This window comes from Mastigoproctus giganteus, chromosome 5, assembly GCF_048544385.1.
Source record: "Mastigoproctus giganteus isolate SK-2022 chromosome 5, ASM4854438v1, whole genome shotgun sequence".
NCBI lineage: Eukaryota > Metazoa > Arthropoda > Arachnida > Uropygi > Thelyphonidae > Mastigoproctus > Mastigoproctus giganteus.
This window is the reverse complement of record NC_143579.1, coordinates 17,765,582-17,785,738: the sequence shown is the minus strand read 5'-3', so window position 1 is coordinate 17,785,738 and position 20,157 is coordinate 17,765,582. Positions and strand designations below refer to the sequence as shown.

General features: G+C 36.7%; 1 protein-coding gene across 1 annotated transcript in view; it reads right to left on the bottom strand.

The window, feature by feature from the left end:
- The window catches only part of LOC150085211 (dnaJ homolog subfamily C member 1), a 92,641-nt gene that overhangs the window by 51,327 nt on the left and 21,157 nt on the right, over positions 1-20,157 (bottom strand). The window contains exon 3 of the mRNA XM_090373100.1: positions 10,269-10,315. Coding sequence (XP_090229226.1) covers positions 10,269-10,315 — 47 coding nt within the window. The remainder of the gene's footprint in view (positions 1-10,268; positions 10,316-20,157) is intronic.

Here is a 20,157-nt window from a genome sequence, read left to right as displayed (position 1 = left end):
AAATAAAATTTTAAACTTGCCCATGTTAAATTACTCCTTTCCCTTTTACCTCAAAAGCTTATTGGTGAAATAAAGGCAAGAAATTGCATGCCATTATCATTGCTTTTTTGTGCATCCCCTTAGATAGTTAAGACTGCATAATTAGACACCTCAAACACAGTATCCATTACAACTGATTGTGTGTCCTCTATGGTGGGGCGAGGAGCTGGTTTTGTATCTGTCATCTTCCAAAAATATATTAGATGTTCTCTGATTGGTGGTAGTAGTAATGGAGGTATGTGATGCAAGAAAGTAAGCGGATGACTTAAGTAGCATCAGCCCAAGATAAAAAAAAAAAAAAAAAATTTCACACATCCATTGCCTCTAAAAGTTTTTCCAGTTCCTCCTTGAATTTATTTAAGCTATCAACTTCCACAACATCAGAAGGAAGTTTGTTCCAGCAATTAACCACCCGCTGGCTAAAGGCAAATTTCCACACATCCATTCTGCAACTGTCTTTCCTCAATTTGAATTTAGGCCTCCTCGGGTTTGTAATCTGAGCAAGTGGAAGAATTCCATCAGAATGCAGCATGCTCAACCCATTCAAGGCCTTATACACCTCAATCAGATCACCTTGCAGATACCAAGTCTCCAGCCATTGCAATTTGCAGAACTTAAGCCTTTCTAGGAAAGAGGATCCCTTCATTCCCCTCACCAATCTTGTTGCCCTTCTCTGTACACTATAAACTATAAACAAAAGGTAATTCCAGGTACTGTTCACTGAAGTAGATTCACACTATGGTGGCCAACTAACAAACAACATATGCTAACTTAGTTGAAGTCATGTTCTGCAACATTTTGTTGAATATAAAGCTGATGATATTAAGATTTTAAATGATAAAAACAGGATTCTTAAATTTACAAATGTTGATTATTATTTAGTAAATTAATATATTTTCATATTTGTACTCATTTAAATAAACCTAATACTACAATAAAAAATAACAATAATATATATATACTTAATCGCTAATTTTAAGTTTTATACTTTGTAATCTTTCAGTTGTAATGTGGTCGTAGTTATGTGACATTAATGCTATTGTAGAAATAATCAATTATACACTATACACATGTTAATTAGTATTGGGGCATGATTTTATTTAATTTTTGGTTTTGCGTTGGTGGGCGATTTTCATTTGGGTGGGAGGCATTTCAGGCATTAAGTCTTGATAGTCTGTCCAGCAGTTGGTGTGTTTGCAAGCACACCAACTGCTAGACAGACTGTCAGAACTTAATAAAAATAGCCCACAAAAGTAAAACCAAAAATAAAATAAAATCATGCCCTGATATATACACTGGTGTTCAAAGAAAGTGAATCACCTAGAAATTTCACATTTCTAACCCTTTTTCACAATGGTATGTTATATTAATGACTAGCATCACAAATATAAATACAGTAAACCCTCGCTATTCGCGGTATCTGTATTCGCTGTTTCGCGTATTCGCAATCGCTGATTTAGTATAAAATGAAACCTAAAAAAATGTGAATTTTAAAGCGCCGTGACTATTATCCGCCATAAAAAAAACATGGGAGTGGCTAAAATTATCTTTCCCGGTCAAAACAGCACTCAGTGGGTGGGGGAGAGGGGTGACAAAATCGCAAGCGTGGATGTTTTTCGCTAATCCTTGTTCAGTATGTGTTATGCACTTGTAATGGAAGTTTTTGTCGTTTGCTTTTAATTTATATGCTTATAAATTGAATAAATTTATCAATTTATAAATTGATCATATCAATTTATAAATTGATAAATGTAAGCATATCAATTTATAAATTGATATGCTTACAAAAGTGATAAATCTACTGTTTTGCAGTGTAAAACAGACTTTTCCAAGTGTGTTAACGGACGAAAGTGACTTTATTGTGGACAATTCTTTCTAACCCGTACAAAAATATGGCTACGAATAACGAGAAATGTGAAAATATCAAAGAAGGGGGATGACATTAGCGAATAAAATTGAGTTATTAAACAAAATTTATAATGGTGAAAGTGTCTTCTCAGTGGCAAAACATTATATAATCAATGAGTCAACGGTACGATCAATCAAAAAATCGGAAGAAAAAATCCGCCATAGTGTCCATGAAAACACGCTAATTGCTTCAAAAATTTGCTCTGTAACTCGTGATGTTAAAATTAGAAAAAATGGAAAAATGCTTTAAATCTGTGGATAGAAGACCGAACTCAAAATAAAATTCCGTTAAGTTCACTCATCATTCGTGAAAAGGCAAAACTCCTTTATCAACACTAGCGAAACTGGTGATAGCACTGGCGGGATAAGTGTTTTTTTGCTAGCAAAGGCACTGGTTTGAAAGATTTGTTTGAAATTTCTAATAAATATTACATTTAATATTAAATTGTTTCTTATTTTCATTTCGATGCCATATGCTTGCATTTCACTATGTACATAGTCATATTATGAAGGTACATATAATACATACATAGACAAAATTTCAGACTAGTTTTTCTTATATATTTCATACTTTGGAACGGAACCCTTTTATTACTATGGGAGCCATAACTCAGTATTCGCGTTTTCAGTATTTGCGACATCTCTCAGGAACATAACCCCCGCGAATAGCGGGGGTTTACTGTATACACAAAAGATATTTATTAATAGTTAAGGAAAAGCTAAGTAATATTTGACAGGTGCTCTCAAAATATTCAAATGAGCATTTGCAACCTGTATACAACAGTTTTGGTAAACATGACAATTATGGATGAAGCCCTCAATTTTATTCAGTTTATCACTTTAAATGGAAAACAAAATGAAAAGTTCACCAGGTGCAAACTAATATTTAGTTGCTCTGGCCCTGATGACAGCAGTTCACTGTCGAGGCATTGACAAGATCAATTTCTGAAGATAATCAACTGATAGTTCATGATTCCAAACACAAATTATGACTTCCTGAAGTTCATGAAGCGTCTTTGGTTTCTTTCTGGCAACTGCAGATTCCACACGATGCAAACAGTTCTCTATAAGATTCAGGTCCGGGCTGTTTCCTGGCAAGCTAAGAGTTGCAATGGACTGTTCTTCCAACCATTTTTTCGCCTGTAACATGTAAACACATTACTGTCGAACCTCTAATGCAGAAATGAAGCTACAATAACTACAGAAGTACACACTTATGCTTTTTGCCTGATGACAAGGAGCAGAGTTGTCCTGAAAGATGCAATTACTTGGCAGGTTGAAATGGTCTCTAATGGTTGGCAGCAATTTGCCTTCCAATATAGCCAAGTATCCACTGGCATTTACGGAACCTTTTATAAACTGCAGGTGATCTACTCTGTGCTACGAAATGCACTCCCATATCATTTGGCTGGTAGGGAATTTCACTGCAGACACCATACAGTCTGGATGTTATTCTTCACCACATCTACGGCGAATCGTTTGTCTCCCATCAGAGTCATGCAGGTTGAATTTATTCTCATCCGAGAAAATAACTGACTACCACTACTCGGGGGTCCATTTGACATGCTCCTTACACCAAATTAATCAGGCCTTTTTCATTTTTTGTGTGAGGAGGGCTTCTTCTTAGGAAGACAGGCTACAAGTCCATTTTTGAAGAGGCATCTTCTAACTGCTGGTTAAAACAAGTAACGCGGACATAATAGGGCTTACAGAGACGTGGTGCCACCCGGAAATTGGGGATGATGAGTTTCAGTACGGCTTGTATAATGTATTTAGGAAGGATAGAGTGGATAGAAGGGGTGGTGGGGTAATGCTTCTTATCAGAAGCAGCCTGAGTGCGACGATAGCTTTCCCGGATTCAGACATTTCACATGCTAGTATAGAGTCTGTATGGTGTGAGATAGTTGGAAACAAAGGTACAATGCGAGTAGGAGTAATCTATAGACCAGGTGATTGTGAAGACTATGACAAAAGCCTCTACATGCAAATGGAATGGGCAAGTAAGCGTCAATGTCTTATTATGGGTGATTTCAATTTGCCTCTAATTGATTGGAGTAAATGGGAAGGAAACTCGACATGGGGAACAAAATTTTTAAATCAACTAGATGACTGTTATTTGTATCAACATGTCAGGGAAAGTACTAGAGAAAAGAATATCCTAGACCTCATCGTCACACATGAATCAGATGACATAACAGGGCTGACAGTAGAGGAACCAGTAGCAGGAAGTGATCATGGAGTTCTACGGTGGATGATGACGAGAGAGGTAGCAGAAGTAAAAGGCAAAGGAATGGGTTTTAATTTCAGAAAAGGAAATTATGATGCCTTAAGGTACTACATGGCCTCTATTAACTGGGTAGATAACGCGCAGAGAATGAATACAATTGAACTGTGGTACGCTTTTAAAACATTAATCACAGATGCCTTGAATGCGTATATACCATTAAAAAAATACTCCACAAGAAGGGTTCCAAGTTGGATGAATAGAGAAGTTGCCACATTACTTGAGCAGAAAAAGGTGGCATGGAAAAGTTACAGAGCAATAAAAAGTACTGAAGCCTATAACAGCTACAAGGTGATGTGTAATAGAGCCACAGAAAAGGTTCGACAGGCAAAGGCAGTTTATGAGAAATCACTAGCAAACAGAGCAAAGAGGGGGGATAAAGAATTCTTCACATATATAAATGCCAAGAAGAGCAGGACAAACCAGATCGGACCTTTACGTAAGGGAAAGGGGATAGTAATAAATACACCAGCTGCCGTTGCAGATGAACTCAACAGTTATTTTGCATCGATATTTACAAATGAAAAGCCTTTTGTGGCAATGGGAAATTGTGGGAGCGAAGTTAAAAAATATGTAATTAATGATATTGAAATTTCGCAAGATTATTTAATGAAAAAACTTTCAAGCCTACAGACCAGTAAGGCTCCTGGAGTTGATGGAATATACCCTATAATCTTGAGAGAGGCGGCAAGCGAGTGCATTGAACCACTGAGGCTGGTTATGCGAGCATCACTAGACTCTGGGGAGATTCCCTTGGATTGGAAAAGTGCAAATGTATCTCCCATACATAAGGGTGGCTCTAAAAGTGAAGTGGGAAATTATCGACCTGTCAGTCTGACTTCAGTAGTAGGGAAAATCATGGAGGCAATGATCAAGGGTGGAATTCAGGATCATTTGGATCGAATTGAAATTCTCAAGGATACTCAGCATGGTTTTGTAAAGGGAAAATCATGTTTAACAAATCTGGTTCACTATTTCGAAAGGGTCACTCACGAGCTGGATTTAGGGAATAATTTCGACATTGTTTATTTAGATTTCAGCAAAGCTTTTGACTCAGTCCCACATGAGCGGTTGCTTTATAAGCTAGAACAGGTTGGAATCACTGGGAAAATCCTTAGATGGATAGAAGGATGGCTTCAGGGCAGGACGCAGAGGGTTGTGATAAATGGCTATTCCTCAGATTGGGTTGATGTAAGAAGTGGGGTTCCCCAAGGATCAGTATTAGGACCACTGTTGTTTTTAATTTTCATAAACGACATTGATGAAGGGATAGAGGGCGTGATGTCTAAATTTGCAGATGATGTTAAAATTGGTAGAGTAGTTAATGATCACTGTCAAGCTGAGCTTCTTCAGAGAGACCTAGATAGACTTCAGGAATGGTCAGAAAAATGGCAGCTGTGCTTTAATCCAACAAAGTGTAAGGTATTACACCTGGGAAACAGTAATCCCAAAATAACTTATTCACTTGGTGGAGTTCAACTAAACCCAGTACTGGAGGAAAGGGACTTGGGTGTTACGATACGGTCAGACATGAAATTCTCTGAGCATTGTAAACAGGTTGCAAGGAAGGCCCATGGTGTCCTATCGATGATCTATCGAACTTTTGCAAGTAGAGATAGGGACGTGATAATCCCATTATATAAGGCTTATGTTAGACCACACTTGGAATACTGTGTTCAAGTATGGAGACCGCACCTAAAGAAAGACATCGAGCTTCTTGAAAGGGTGCAAAGAAGGGTAACTCGCCTGGTGAGATCGGCAAAAGGGCGTCCTTATGAAGAAAGACTTCGAATATGTGGGTTGCAGAGTTTGGAAACTAGACACCTTAGAGGAGATTTGATTGAGGTGTTTAAGGCTCTGAGAGGCATCAGTAAAATGAATGAGGATGAAATTTTCAAGATTATAAATGATGCTAGAACTAGGGGACATAAATTCAAGTTATGGGGGGAAATGTTTAGATTGGACTGCAGGAAGTTTTATTTTAGCCAGCGAGTTATAAATTATTGGAATAAGTTGCCTTCATGGGTGGTAGAGGCCGACAGTTTGGGGAAATTCAAAGGTCATCTGGATAGTACTTTCGGGTAAGGGAAGCGCATAGGATGATAGGATTAATTTCCTTTTTATTTATTTTTTATTTCATTTTATTATTTTTATTTATTTATTAATTATTATTTATTTATTTAATTTTTGTTTATATCATTGTTTTGTTCGGATTTTTTTTATTTTTTTTATTTTTTTTTTTTTGGCTGGTGCAGCATAAGCCATAGGCTTTCTTGCACCATACGGCCGTTACTAATACTAATACTAATACTAACTGTTACTGCAGTTGCAACCACTCCTGTATGTCCTTCCCATTCTCTTTTCAGCTCGGATGAAGAAGCTTTATGGTTTTTAAGGCATAAGCGCTTCAAAACGTGGTCCTGTTTTGGCGTAGAGACTCGTTTGTGTCCGGTTCCTTTTTTTACTATCAGCACAACCAGTATTCTTGAATTTGGAAAGAAATCTACTCACTGTTGACTGATTACAAGACACTATAAGCAATACGATGGGAAGAACATCCTTCCTCACATAAAGCAACAATAGCACTCTTTCTTCGTGGCATCAACTGCACGTAACCCTCCATCCTGACACAAGGAATGACTGCAACTCTTGCAGAGCGTGCTTATATAGCTGAAAGTAATGCGTGTCAATCTTATCTGATGCAATCTGTAAAAAATATTGCCATATACTTACGTTATTGGATGACAATTACAATTTTAAGGGGTAATGCACTTTCTTTGAACACCAGTGTTCAAATATACACTGTGATATTTAGTGATATATATATATATATATATGTATCACTAAAATTACAAAATCTTATTTTAATAATACCCAACTTCCAGGAAGATTTTTTAATTACCTTTATTAAATGATCATTATATTATCAAATATTCCAAAAAAAACCCTCCCAAATAAATAATATTCCTTGGCCTATAAATCATTGTTCCATTACCTTTATAATTAATGGTAAAAAAAAAAAGTTGATTTTATGCTAGTCCTTATGCATAATTATAATTATATTTATATTTAGTATATTTATCATAAATTATATATTATCATAAATTATCATAAAATATAAGTATATTTATCATAAATTATCATAAAATATAAGTATATTTATCATAAATTATCAACAATCCACTGCATCTGATCCAATCAACAATTAATCTTCTTCATTTTCTTCAAATATTTAAATTTGCAAATGCTTATGGGGTGCGCACACAAAAAAGCAATTATAGACTCCAAATAATGAGTCCCAAGATAAAAATTCATGAAGTAACTTCTAATCAGTCAGTCAGATTAACAATCCTACCAAGAGGCTTTAAGTAATTTCAAAGCTTTGTCCTTGATAATATACTGATTTCCCATATAACTCAGCAATGGGATCAAAATAGCCAGAAAGTCTAGATAAATCTAGAAAAATGATATCCAGTGCAGACCATTATTCAGACTATGCTTATATCAGAGTCCAACGAATTTCTAATTTTATAGATTTTAGATTTTATAGAAATACAGCTATGACTATAAACAGACCAAAGAAATCAATGGCTAGTAATAACATATGTCTAAAATAACTCAGCTAGGACATGTATTCTATTAAAGGCCCCATAGACTTCTAACATCTGCTTTCCCTTCTTAAATAAGGATAAAATGGAAATCTCTTTTAGTCATAGAGATACCATGCCTGCATCGAACAAACTTTAAATAATATAAATAAATATTGGAATTTGAAATAATATACAACATTGCTTCCACAATGCCATGGAAATGTCATTAGGACCAAAATAACCAATTAAATATTGAAATGTAAATTGATTTAGATACATTGTAAATTTTCCTTAATGTAAAGTTCACTGTTGATAAAATTCCATTTTAACAATTGCAGTAACACCTCATTTCAATTTTTTTTTCTGTTGACTTGAAATAAATTCCAAAAGAAGAACTGAAACTATCAAAGTAGAGCAGAAAGTGAAGTATTCGGCTGTCCCATCATAAGCTAACATAATTTAATATATTATATTTATATTTAATAGATTAGCTACACTGTGCTGCCACTTTATTAGGTACATCTACCTAGTAGCCTGTTGAGCCTCCTTTAGCCTTCAAAACAGCCCGAATTCGTCTAGGCATGGTTTGAACAAGATTCTGAAAATGTGCAGGAACGGAATACCATGCAGACATGAGTGTGTCATGCAGTTCCTTGAGATTTGACGGAGGTGTAGGCCTGCAGCAAACAGCCCTATCCAGCTCATCCCAAAAATGTTCAATAGGATTGAGATCTGCGGACTGATCGGGCCAATGCAGCAAAGAAAAGTCATTGTCATGTTCCTGGAACCATACCATAGTGATTCGAGCTTTGTGAACCAGTGCATTATCCTGCTAGAAATAACTATCTGACTGAGGATAAACTGTCAACATGAATGGATGCACTTGGTCAGCAACGATGTTTAGGTACGATGTGGCATTCAGACGAGAATCTATGGGTATCACTGGACCCAATGTGTGCCAAGAAAACATTCCCCGCACCAAAACACTGCCCCCACCACCTTGCACAATAGTTGTCAGACATGACGGGTCCATGGATTCATGTTGTTTTCGCCAAATTCTGAGCCTTCCACCAACATGATGCACCAGGAATTTTGACTCGTCAGACCAAGCAACTGTTTTCTGATCCTCGATAGTCCAGTGCTGGTGTTGCTGTGCCCGCAGGAGGCATGTTCTCTTGTTCTTCATTGATAACGTGATGTGGCTGTCGGCTGTTGTAGCCCATTCGCGACAAAGTGCGACTAGTGGTCCTTTGCGATATTTTGTTCTGCGCAACAAGGTTGTATTCTGACATGATGTGCAACATTGTGGCCCGTCTGTTTGCTTGCACAATTCTAGCCATCCTCCTCTGACCTCTCTCATCAACAAGCGATTTTCTTTCACAGGAGTGCCATTGAGAGAATGTTTTCTGTTCGTTGCACCATTCTCGATATACCTTTGAAACTGTGGTGCGTGAAAAGTTCAGGAGAACTGCAGTTTCAGAGATGCTTTGTCCAGCATGTCTTGCACCTATTACCATGCCACATTCAAAGTCTGTTAGATCACTCCTTTTCCCCATTCTTACTACGGTTTGTACGCTTAACTGATACTAGAAAGGTTGTTCTGCTGCATTTATATCCACAACTGTGGTCGTGTGACTTACAACTTTGTGGGACAAATCATTTGTGTGCACAGCAGGGGTGTACCTAATAAAGTGGCAGCACAGTGTATATTAAGTAACAGAGTTAAATGTAATTACTTTACTTAATTACTTAACTATATTACTTAATATAATTATGTTATACTTAATGAATGTGATTTACATAAAATATGATTAAGCCTCAGCGAACTCACAATTTTGCTCTAATTTGCATAGCTGTTGAGTGTCGTTTTCTACTTCAAAATGATACTCAATAGCTATGAGTTAATTTATACATATATTAATATTACAAGTTAATTTATACCATGTGTGTCTATAACACAATCCTTGAAAGAATTGTAGCTCTTTAATTATCTTTATTAGTGCTTTAGTTATCTTTTATTGGATAACTTTAATTTTCATGCGACCATGATGTAAGCTGAATTAGACTAGTTTCAGAGCTTTCATTCCTCGTCATGCATAACAGCAACTTCAACCAATAATATTCGTACTCTAACAGAATGCTGCTAATGTATTAGCATCTACTGCACAGTACTGCAAAAACAATAAATTCTGTATTTAGCCTTGCTGCAGCAGGAATAGATCGTAACATAATGGCTGCCACAATGAATAACAAATTTTTGAAGTGCCACTGTTGACTAGTAGTAGTGGCATGTGATGCAAGAAAGCAAGACTAGAATTTGTTGAGTTCTGTGCACGTGCGTGTGTTTTTAATACTCAAGTCAATCTCTTATTATATTAAATATATTATATACAAAACAAATATATAAAAAATATATATATATATTAAATATAAATAAATACACTCACTTCTTTCTCTTTTCTTCAGTTTTCAAAACTTCAGCAACAGCTGCTATCTGGAAAATTTAAGTGATATACAGGGAAAAATTTATATAAATAAATAAAACAAATTTATGTTATATAAATATATATAACATATGTATAAACAAAACATAATTTATGTTATATGAGCAAGAGAGATGCCATCAACGTTTAGTTTACTCACTCCATTAAAAGGCTTATATACCACACATCAGATCTCATAGGTGCTGCAATCTGCAGAAAGACTGAAAGTCTTTCCTAGTAAGAGCACCCCCTTTTGTTCCCCCCCCTCGGTAATCTCATTTCCCTTCTTTGCATCCATTTGAAAGTATCCACATTCTTCCTAAAATAAGACTTCCAGACCTGTACGTAGTACTGAAATTGTGGCCTAACCATTATCTTATACAACTGAATACCCACCTCCTTATCTCTGCTAGCAAAATTCCCATATATCATCAAGAAAACTCTATGAGCTGTCCTGGCAGCTTGTGCCAGGCCTGTACATGTGGTTTTTTTGATGATGAAAATTATCTACACTGCTCAGAGAACTTCATATCTGACTGCAGAATCACTTCTAAGTTTTTTGATTCTCCACTACACTGAGTGTTGTATCAGCAGGTCTTCACAATGTGGAATAGGCCTTATCGCAGATGACGTTGGGATATTTGAGGAAGTATTTTCTCAAAATCCCTGATAATTTTTCATCCAGATATAGCAATCGTCAATGTGGCTGCACAGTTCTCACCATACCATATGAGCAGTAAAGGGCATTCTTTAAATTTTCCTAGTCAGCCACATCCTCAGATTTGTGGTGTAAGTAATACAGCATGCATCTGGAGCCCAAGTTTTAGTATTAATAATGGACATAATGATAGAAAGCAAACTTATACAGCATCAGCCAAAAAATAAAAAAATAATAAAAAAGAACCACTTCCCACATCACCTGTCCATCTCCGCTTTTGCTTGATTACTCCCTAAATTTATTCAAATTATCTACTTCCACAATACCAGATCAAAGTTTGTTCCAACAATCCAATATCCTCTGGCTGAAAGCAAATTTCCCCACCTCCATCTTGCATCCATCCTTCCTCAATTTATGCCACCCAGTGCATACTATCTGAGCAAGAGGGATGCCAGCAACATTTACCTTACTCAATTCATTCAAAGCCTTATATACCTCAAATCAGATCTCCTCATAGATGCCTAGTTTCCAGATGCTGCAATTTGCAAAACTGAATCCTTTCATAGTAAGAGCACCCTTTTGTTCCCCTCACTAATCCCAATGCTCTTTTTTACATCCATTCCAGCAGATCTACATCCTTTCTAACATGAAGCTCCAGACCCGTTGACAGTGCTTGTGATGTGGCCTTACCATTGGCTTATACAGCAGAATAATTACTCCTTATCACTACTGCTAAAATTCCTGTATATCACTAACAAAACTTCACAGAGAGCTTCATGTCTGACTATACAATTACCCTTATGTAGTAGAGAACCTTGACTGCGGTACTACACAGTCAGTACATTCTGGTATTACTGGTATCCATATGCAGTACCCTGCATTTGTGAATTTTAAACTTCAACTGCCACTTCTCAGTCATCCCTAAATTTTCTAGATCTTGCCACAGCAACATATCTTGAATGCCATTAACGACCCTTTGTATCAGCTGCAAACTAAACATTAAGCCTGATATACTTTCATCTATATAATTAATAAATACTAAAAACAACAATGGATCCAGCACTGAACCCCAGGTGCTTCTTTAATAATATTAGTTCAAGAGGTGTAGTGCCCATTGATAACCACTGTCTTCTCCCACTCTGCCATCTTTTCATCCACAACAGTGACTTGCCCCTAATGCCACACTGCTCCAATATGCACAACATTTTTTCATGTAAAATGATTGCAGTCTTTTCAGTAATCTAAGCATATAATGTCAAAATTATTTAATGCATCTGGTTCCTTTGTTATTGTATCATAATATCCAATCAGACTGGTCAAACAAAACTGCCATCAACTCCCTTAACAAATCAAAGCTGTCATTATCACATAACTGCATTCCTCTCTAGATGGTCCTGCATTACTCTTTAAATTTTCTGTTTATACTCTGGCACGAAAACCAAGCCAGTAGAGTTTACAATAAATCGGCAATACAAATATTTATCGTATTTAGTAGTCACGGGCTTGAACCCCGGTCCACTCAAGGAATGCATGCTATGCACTCTCGCTCCTGACCACTCGGCTACATCAGGCCTTTTTTAACCAGTGACTTCATTATTTTTTGATGGAACACACTCAAACCTTCAGATCTGTAATTACTCCTTCATGATTTGATCTCTATTTACCTAACTGCCTTATTTACCTTAGGCTTCCACAATTTCTCTTCTACTTTCTTTCTTCTCAGTTATGACATAGCCAAGTGGTCAAGAACAAGAGTGCAGTAGCATGCGCGCTTTGAGTGGAGCGAGATTCAAGCCTGTGACTGATAAATATGATTAATGTTTGTATTGATGATTTATTGTAAAATCTACTGACTTGGTGGTCATGCCGGAGTATAAATAAGAACATTTTTTTTATTTTTTTATCACAAAATCATTTAGCTACCAGCTCTATATATTTTGATATGTATATATTAAAATATAAATACTAATATATATATATATATATATATACATTAAGTATGCATAAATGGATGTGAAAGTTACACAAAGTGCCAGTAACTAGAAGGGTGTGGAAAGTAGAAAAAGTATAGTAGATTTGTGAAAGGTGAAAGAATGTTAATATCCTAAAGGTTATGATGAATTAAGAGAATTATGGGCTGAATTACCAAGCCAATAGAAAGTGGGAGAACTGTCATACCTGATTTATTAATCTTTTATTCATTGAAACCATTGCAACAACAAAATACCTCTTCATCATATGTAACTTTTTAAACATTGCCTTTAAGAGGTTACATTTAATATTCATTTATATATACACTCATTTAAGTACTTATATATTTTAATATTTAGTAAATAACTATCCGTTTATTCTCAATATGACCAAAGCTTATATATTCATTGTGATTACAAACTGAATTGTTAATTGCAGCCAGGTTTTCATTGCCACAGTTCACAATGGGCTGTGCATTTTTCATGGCAGCATATGGGCTTGAAGCACAATCTCTTTACTTGTGGCTGTACACGTTAACCAAGCCCCAGCTCATAGCATGTCTTTTTACAGTGTGAGGCATTTTGAAATATGGCAGCACTACCCCTATCAGATATGGGCCACTGCATGATGTCCTGAGTAGCAAGAGTTATTACTTAATAATCAGTTCCATTCAATGACCAAGAACATCTACTGCATAACACACAAACCAGCATAGTCATTTGTCAAACCCAACGTCAGAAATGGTTATGGGTGATCTTTGAGCACATTTTAATGACATTACCAGCTTCTGTTCACTGTGACTAAAAGAAAGAACAAGTTTGATTCTGTCAAAACAAGAGTCTTCAGTCTATATATTCAGTCTTCAGGAACATCATTATGTGCAAATTATCCAGAAGGTAGTTATTTCATTAAATATCATATTGGAAATACCCAGAGTTACATATTTCTAATATGCAACTCTGGGTATTTCTGGTATGATAACTTCTGATATCAAAGTTCAGCTGTAATCACTAAACAGCAGGTAATCCCTGCTATGGGTTTGGTGCCTCCCTCCTCAATCATGGGAGCTGGGTGATAGGGATCCTGCAATTTCTTGTTAAAGGTCTTAGTCAGTTATCATTGATCCCCTTGTCTGAATATATAATGTATTCTTAGCTACTCAATATTTCCTAACATCCTGGAACACTATACTGTAAAATCATTCCCTAAGAAATCCCAACCTTTGCAAGACAGTGATTATAAAACTATTTTTCAAGTATTTTTTACTCAAGATAGTCGCCTTACTTCCATCATTAACTTTGTAAATCCTACAATATCTATCACAGGTTCATTGCACTCTACTTAATCATCCCACAGTTTTATGAACAATAACTACATTTTAGTAGTGTTAAAATCAAAAACAGAACCTGAAATTATCTATGTAGATCTGGAAGCTGCTTTTGACTGTATTACATGCACTACTCAATGCTTCTTCACATGTATAATGAGACTGATAGAAAGAAACATACTGAGTTTCCTGATATCTCCATGTAACAAAATTCAGCTTATGACTGACCTCTGAATTTTTCACAGGCAGCTAAAAGCAGGAATGCCACATTACCCGAACTCCTTTTTACTGCAGTTACTAATATCAGCATTAGTAAAGTGATGCCAGGAAGCAAAGCTTAGAAAGAACCAGCAAAAAATTTTAAAAAAATCTTTTTACCCACTCCATTCAAATCCAACCTCTTCAGGCACAAAATGGATAGAATGTTCCCCAATGCATCCCTTCACCTCATAAATCATCACAACATTGACTGCAACAGATTAATCAACTCTGACGCCTACAGGAGTCAGATCTCTGATAAAATGAAGAAAAATAATCCAACCTAGTAATTGCAACTGAAAGCCAAATGTCCTGTTCTGCAAATTCTTTTTTAACTCATAACTATAATTCCTAGTCATTGTTAATGTCTATATGAAATCTGCTATGTACATATATTCGATTATTTTATGTCATTCCCTTTGTATTATTACCTGCCCCTAGCCATGTGCTGTGATGGGCTTGCTGTATTTGAAATAAATGAATATTTATTTTTTTATTTATTTTATTTGTCTATTTCTTCTAATTATTTGTCCAGACTTTAAATTCATTCAAACTACACTGAATTGAATTACACTGAATTGAAACTATTTTAAATTTATTCAAAGTAACTATCGAATTTATTCAAACTACACTAGGTGGAAGTTCATTCCACCAATCAATTATTCTCTGTCTGAATGTGAATTTTTGCATATCTGTTCTGTAACCATCCTTTTTCAATTTAAATTTATGTTCCCTTGTGCATATGTTGTCCAAAAAAGAGTAACAATGCCATCAGCATTTAGTTTACTTAACCCTTTTAAAGTTTTATACACCTCACAATTAGGACACAATGCACATGCGGCGCCTCCGTAGCCAGGTGGACAGGAGGAGCAGTGCATAGCACATGCTTCTTGATTAGACCGGGATTCAAGCCCGTGACCACCAAATATGGAGGATGCGGAAAGGTCAGGGAATGACCACCGCATATCCCCAGAGCAATATGGCCTTAGTTGCTAATGCTCCTCAAAACCAAAATAACAATGCACATGCCTAGAGTCCAGAGACTGAAATTTAGAGAAACAGTCTTTCTTGCCAGACTGTGGGTATTCAGGGGTGCAAGAATAAATTGTTCTTGTTGGCAATTATTTTTTCACCCCTTTTTATTATAAGCATGACGAATCAAAAGGAAGCTATAATCTCAAATGTAGGCAATACCAAACTCTTAACTAGGATTTTAGCATATGACAATGGCACCCACATTGTTGCATCATTCAATGCCAAACTAGCTGGGCTTGCCAGCTATCTCCCTCAATTTAACCTCAAAATCAACCTGATTATATAATATTGTCTATCAAATCCACCAACCAAGCCTGGATGAAGTGTCAATCCAAATTGCTGCAAAACATACAAATCTGGGAATTATGTTTTATGCCAAACTGAGCTTTAGACACCATAACAAATATCCTCTTGGCAAAGCATGTCAAGCAGCATTAGAACTAAAGCAACATCTCTTCCATCCTGATGATTTAAAACAAATAGCTAGTTTGTCTACACTAGTTTACTCTATGCAGCAGAAATTTAGGCAGCAAAAATGAATGTAAAAATTTCATAGTTTTGGCTTCTTTACACTGTTATCCACAATCATCATCTCCAGTTGTAACAATGGATTGCTGACATAGCTCCATAGTAGGGATAAAATGTCTATCTATCTTAACTGAAAAAGAGAGACTGGGCAACTGTAAAGATAGCTACAGGTGAAATATCAGTTCCATGTTTCTTAGCAAATTCTGTTTCCAGCTTTTGATCATCTACTTAGCATTAGCAGAGGCATATGATGCAAGAAAGCAAGCTTATTCAGCATCAGCCAAAAAAAAAAAAAAAAAAAACCACTACTCCCATTTCACCCCTCCGTTCGTTCGAAATACTTGTCCAGCTGAGCCTTAAATTTGTTTAGGCTATCAACTTCAACAACAAGCGATGGGAGTCTATTTCACAAACCAACTGCCCGCTGGCTAAAGGCAAATTTCCGCACATCTATCCGACATCCGTCCTTCCTCAATTTGAATTTATGCCCTCTCAGCTGATTATTCTGAGCAAGAGGAAGAATCCCATCGGCATTGAGCATAGCATGCTCAAGCCATTCAAAGCCTTATACACCTCTATCAGATCACCTCGCCGATGCCTAGTCTCCAGGCTCTGTAATTTGCAAAACTTAAGCCTTTCTTCGTAAGAGCACCCCTTTGTTCCATTCACTAATCTTGTTGCCCTTCTCTGTACTCGTTCCAGCAGCTCTACATCCTTCTTGAAATGAGGCCTCCAGACCTGTATACAGTACTCAAGGTGTGGCCTGACCAATTCCTTATACAAGGGAATAATCACATCCCTGTCCCTGCTAGAAAAATTCCTGTATATCATTGACAAGACACCATGAGCTACTCTTGCAGCTCGTCTGCACTGCTCAGAGAAGTTCATATCTGCCTGCACAATTACCCCCAGGTCCTTTTCATTCTCTACCACTGTCAGCGTAATACCACAGAGTTGATACGTTCATCTGGGGTTACTGTTTCCCATATGTAGTACTTTACATTTGTCAATGTTAAACTTCATTTGCCACCTCTCAGCCCATCTGCTCAACCTTTCCAGATCCTGTTGTAGCAGCATAGTATCAGTAGTGTCCTTAACAACCCTGCCAACCTTGGTATCGTCTGCAAACTTGGACATTAAGCCTGATACACCATCATCAATATCATTTATAAATACAGAAAACAACAATGGACCCAACACTGAACCCTGAGGAACTCCACTAATAACATTAGTCCACGTTGAGCAGTGTCCATTGATTACGACTCTCTGTCTTCTGCCACTCAACCATCCCTTTATCCATAGCAGCAATTTGCCTCCAATGCCACACTTCTCCAATTTGTGCAGCAGTCTTCCATGCGCAACAGTATCAAAAGCCTTTCTAAGATCCAAATATATAATATCAAAGTTATTCCCTGCATCCAGTTCTTTTGTGACTACATCATAGTATCCAATCAAGTTGGTCAGACAAGACCTGCCCTTAACAAAACCATGCTGTGTCTGAGCTATAACTGAATTCTTGTCCAGATGATCCTGCAGTGCTTCTTTAACCAGTGCCTCCATTAATTTTCCTGGAACCGAAGTTAAACTAACAGGTCTATAATTACTTGTGTCAGCCTTTGATCCTCCTTTGTGAATTGGGGTTACATTTGCACATCTCCAGTCCATGGGTACCTCCCCTGAGTCCAAAGAAGCTCTCATAATTATGGCTAGGGGTTTGCTTACTTCCTTTGCTGCCTCCTTTAATATAACTGGATAGATCCCATCCACCCCGGATGCCTTTTTTATGTTTATCCTCAACAATTTCTCCTCCACTTTCCTCTCAGTTATTAGAAAATAATCTAGCTCACTGCCAATGTTTACTTCACCTATGACATTCCCCTTCCTGAATAACTCCTCATGTGTGAATGTAGATGCAAAATACTCGTTTAGATTGTTAGCCACCTGAGCTGGATCCTCAACTGTTGAACCATCAACATCCAGTGGACCAATCTGATTCATCCCTTTCCTTCTTGAGTTTAAATAGGTAAAGAACTCTTTTCTGTTTTTCTTTGCGTCCTTTGCCAAGGATTTCTCATAATCTGCCTTTGCCTGCCTAATCTCCTTTGTGACTTGGTTACAGACCAACTTATATCTATCATAGGCTTCCATGTTACCCATTAATTTGTATGTATCCCATGCATTTTTCTTCTCTGCCATATGCCTCATTAGTTCATCTGACAACCATTTAGGCCTGAACCTTGAACAATATTTCTTGGTTGGTATGTAAAGCCTGGTAGCTTCCAAGATTAGTTCCTTGAATGCTTCCCATTTTGAATTTGCTGTTGGTAACATCATCAGTTGGTCCCACTGTATAGAATTTAAATACTGTCTCAGACCATCATAGTCGCCTTTACGAAAGCAAAAACCCTTCCCTTTACCTCTGATGGTAGTTACCTCCTTGAGTAAATCCCACTTCAGCACACTGTGATCACTGCCACCCAGTGGTTCCTTTATCTGCAGATTCCTAATGCATGAAGAATCACTACTGATAATCAGATCAAGAGTATTAATCCCTCTAGTTGCCTCCCGAACATGCTGGTGTAGAAAACAATCATCCAATAAATCCACAAAAGCCTTGCTAGTGTGTGAGTGACCAACCCACAAATTCCAGTCAATATCTGGGAAATTAAAATCCCCCATTATAAGACTCTCTGATTTACTGGCCCATTCTATTTCCCTGTACAGTATCTTATTATACTCATCAGAGTCATTAGGCTTATAGCACACTCCTACTCTCAATTTTGATTTACCTATGCTTATGTCACACCAAACTGGCTCGACACTGCCCTGTCCATCAATGTCGACTGGCTTCACTTCCTTGGATTTTGTGTTTTTTAACTAATAGCATAACCCCTCCTCCCCTCCTGTCCTGTCTATCCTTTCTATACACGTTGTACTCCCCAAATTCCAGTTCTGCACTCCTTATATCTGTGTGACACCACGTCTCTGATATCCCAACAATATCTGCCTTTGATGTTTTGAGCAATACCTCAAATTCATCAAATTTATTTACTAAACTCCTAGCATTGGTGTACACGCAAGTATACATGCACCTGTTTCTATTCTTAGCTACCCTAACACAACCCATGTGTTTACTTGTACCACAATGACTTCCAGCAGTCTCTGAAATATCCTGCATCTTGTTTTTCAGGCTTCTGCTCATTCCAATAGAAGCAGTGCAAGAATCTCTTTCACCTCTGCCAGTGGCTACTGTTAATCCATTAGTCTTTGTCTCCCCCTTTACTTTACAGAAGATGATCAAAGGCTGAAGATGTGAAGCATATGCTGTAAAGGGGTAATTATAACAGTACAATATATTTTTGTTCTGCTGCAATAAAGATTCCTAAAGATCGATAGGGGACTCTGTGAGACAACTATACATTATGTTTTACATCATTATAATGTGTCAAACAAGAGTTGTGGAATAAAAGCTATGCACTTTACTGCCTTTTTTTTTGGATGACTTTAATAACATATTGCAATAAAAAGATGCTTTATTAATCCATGCCAGAGTAACAAATTTCTATGTGGTTTGTATTAGAAAAATTTGTAAACTTATTGTGGTCTGGAAGCCTTATTGGGATAAAATTAATAAAACATCAAATAAATATTATAAAAACATATTTAACTTCCTTTTATTAATTGTTAGAGAACACTTGAAGATAATATTTATAATTATATTGCAAAGGTACATATTACTGAAAAATATCAAATAACTTTAGCTGACATGTTTAATTAGAAAGTAACGCACGTATGCAGAGAACTACAGTGAACTGCATCCATCAGCAGATTGCATTAGACTGTGCGACTTGCTCAGAATTGAAGCAAATATACAGACAGGCAGGAGTGTATACCGCCACCATTTATTAATATCATGCTTGTTAGATACCATGATGTTTGCCAATTAACAGATACGTATAGTGAGATTTGAAGTAGAGTAGCAGCAAGAATTACCTGTTCACTCTGATAGCTATTCATTTAATTATTAAATTGTATTATAAAGAAAATTATGCATAATTCAAAAATTTACTTTATAA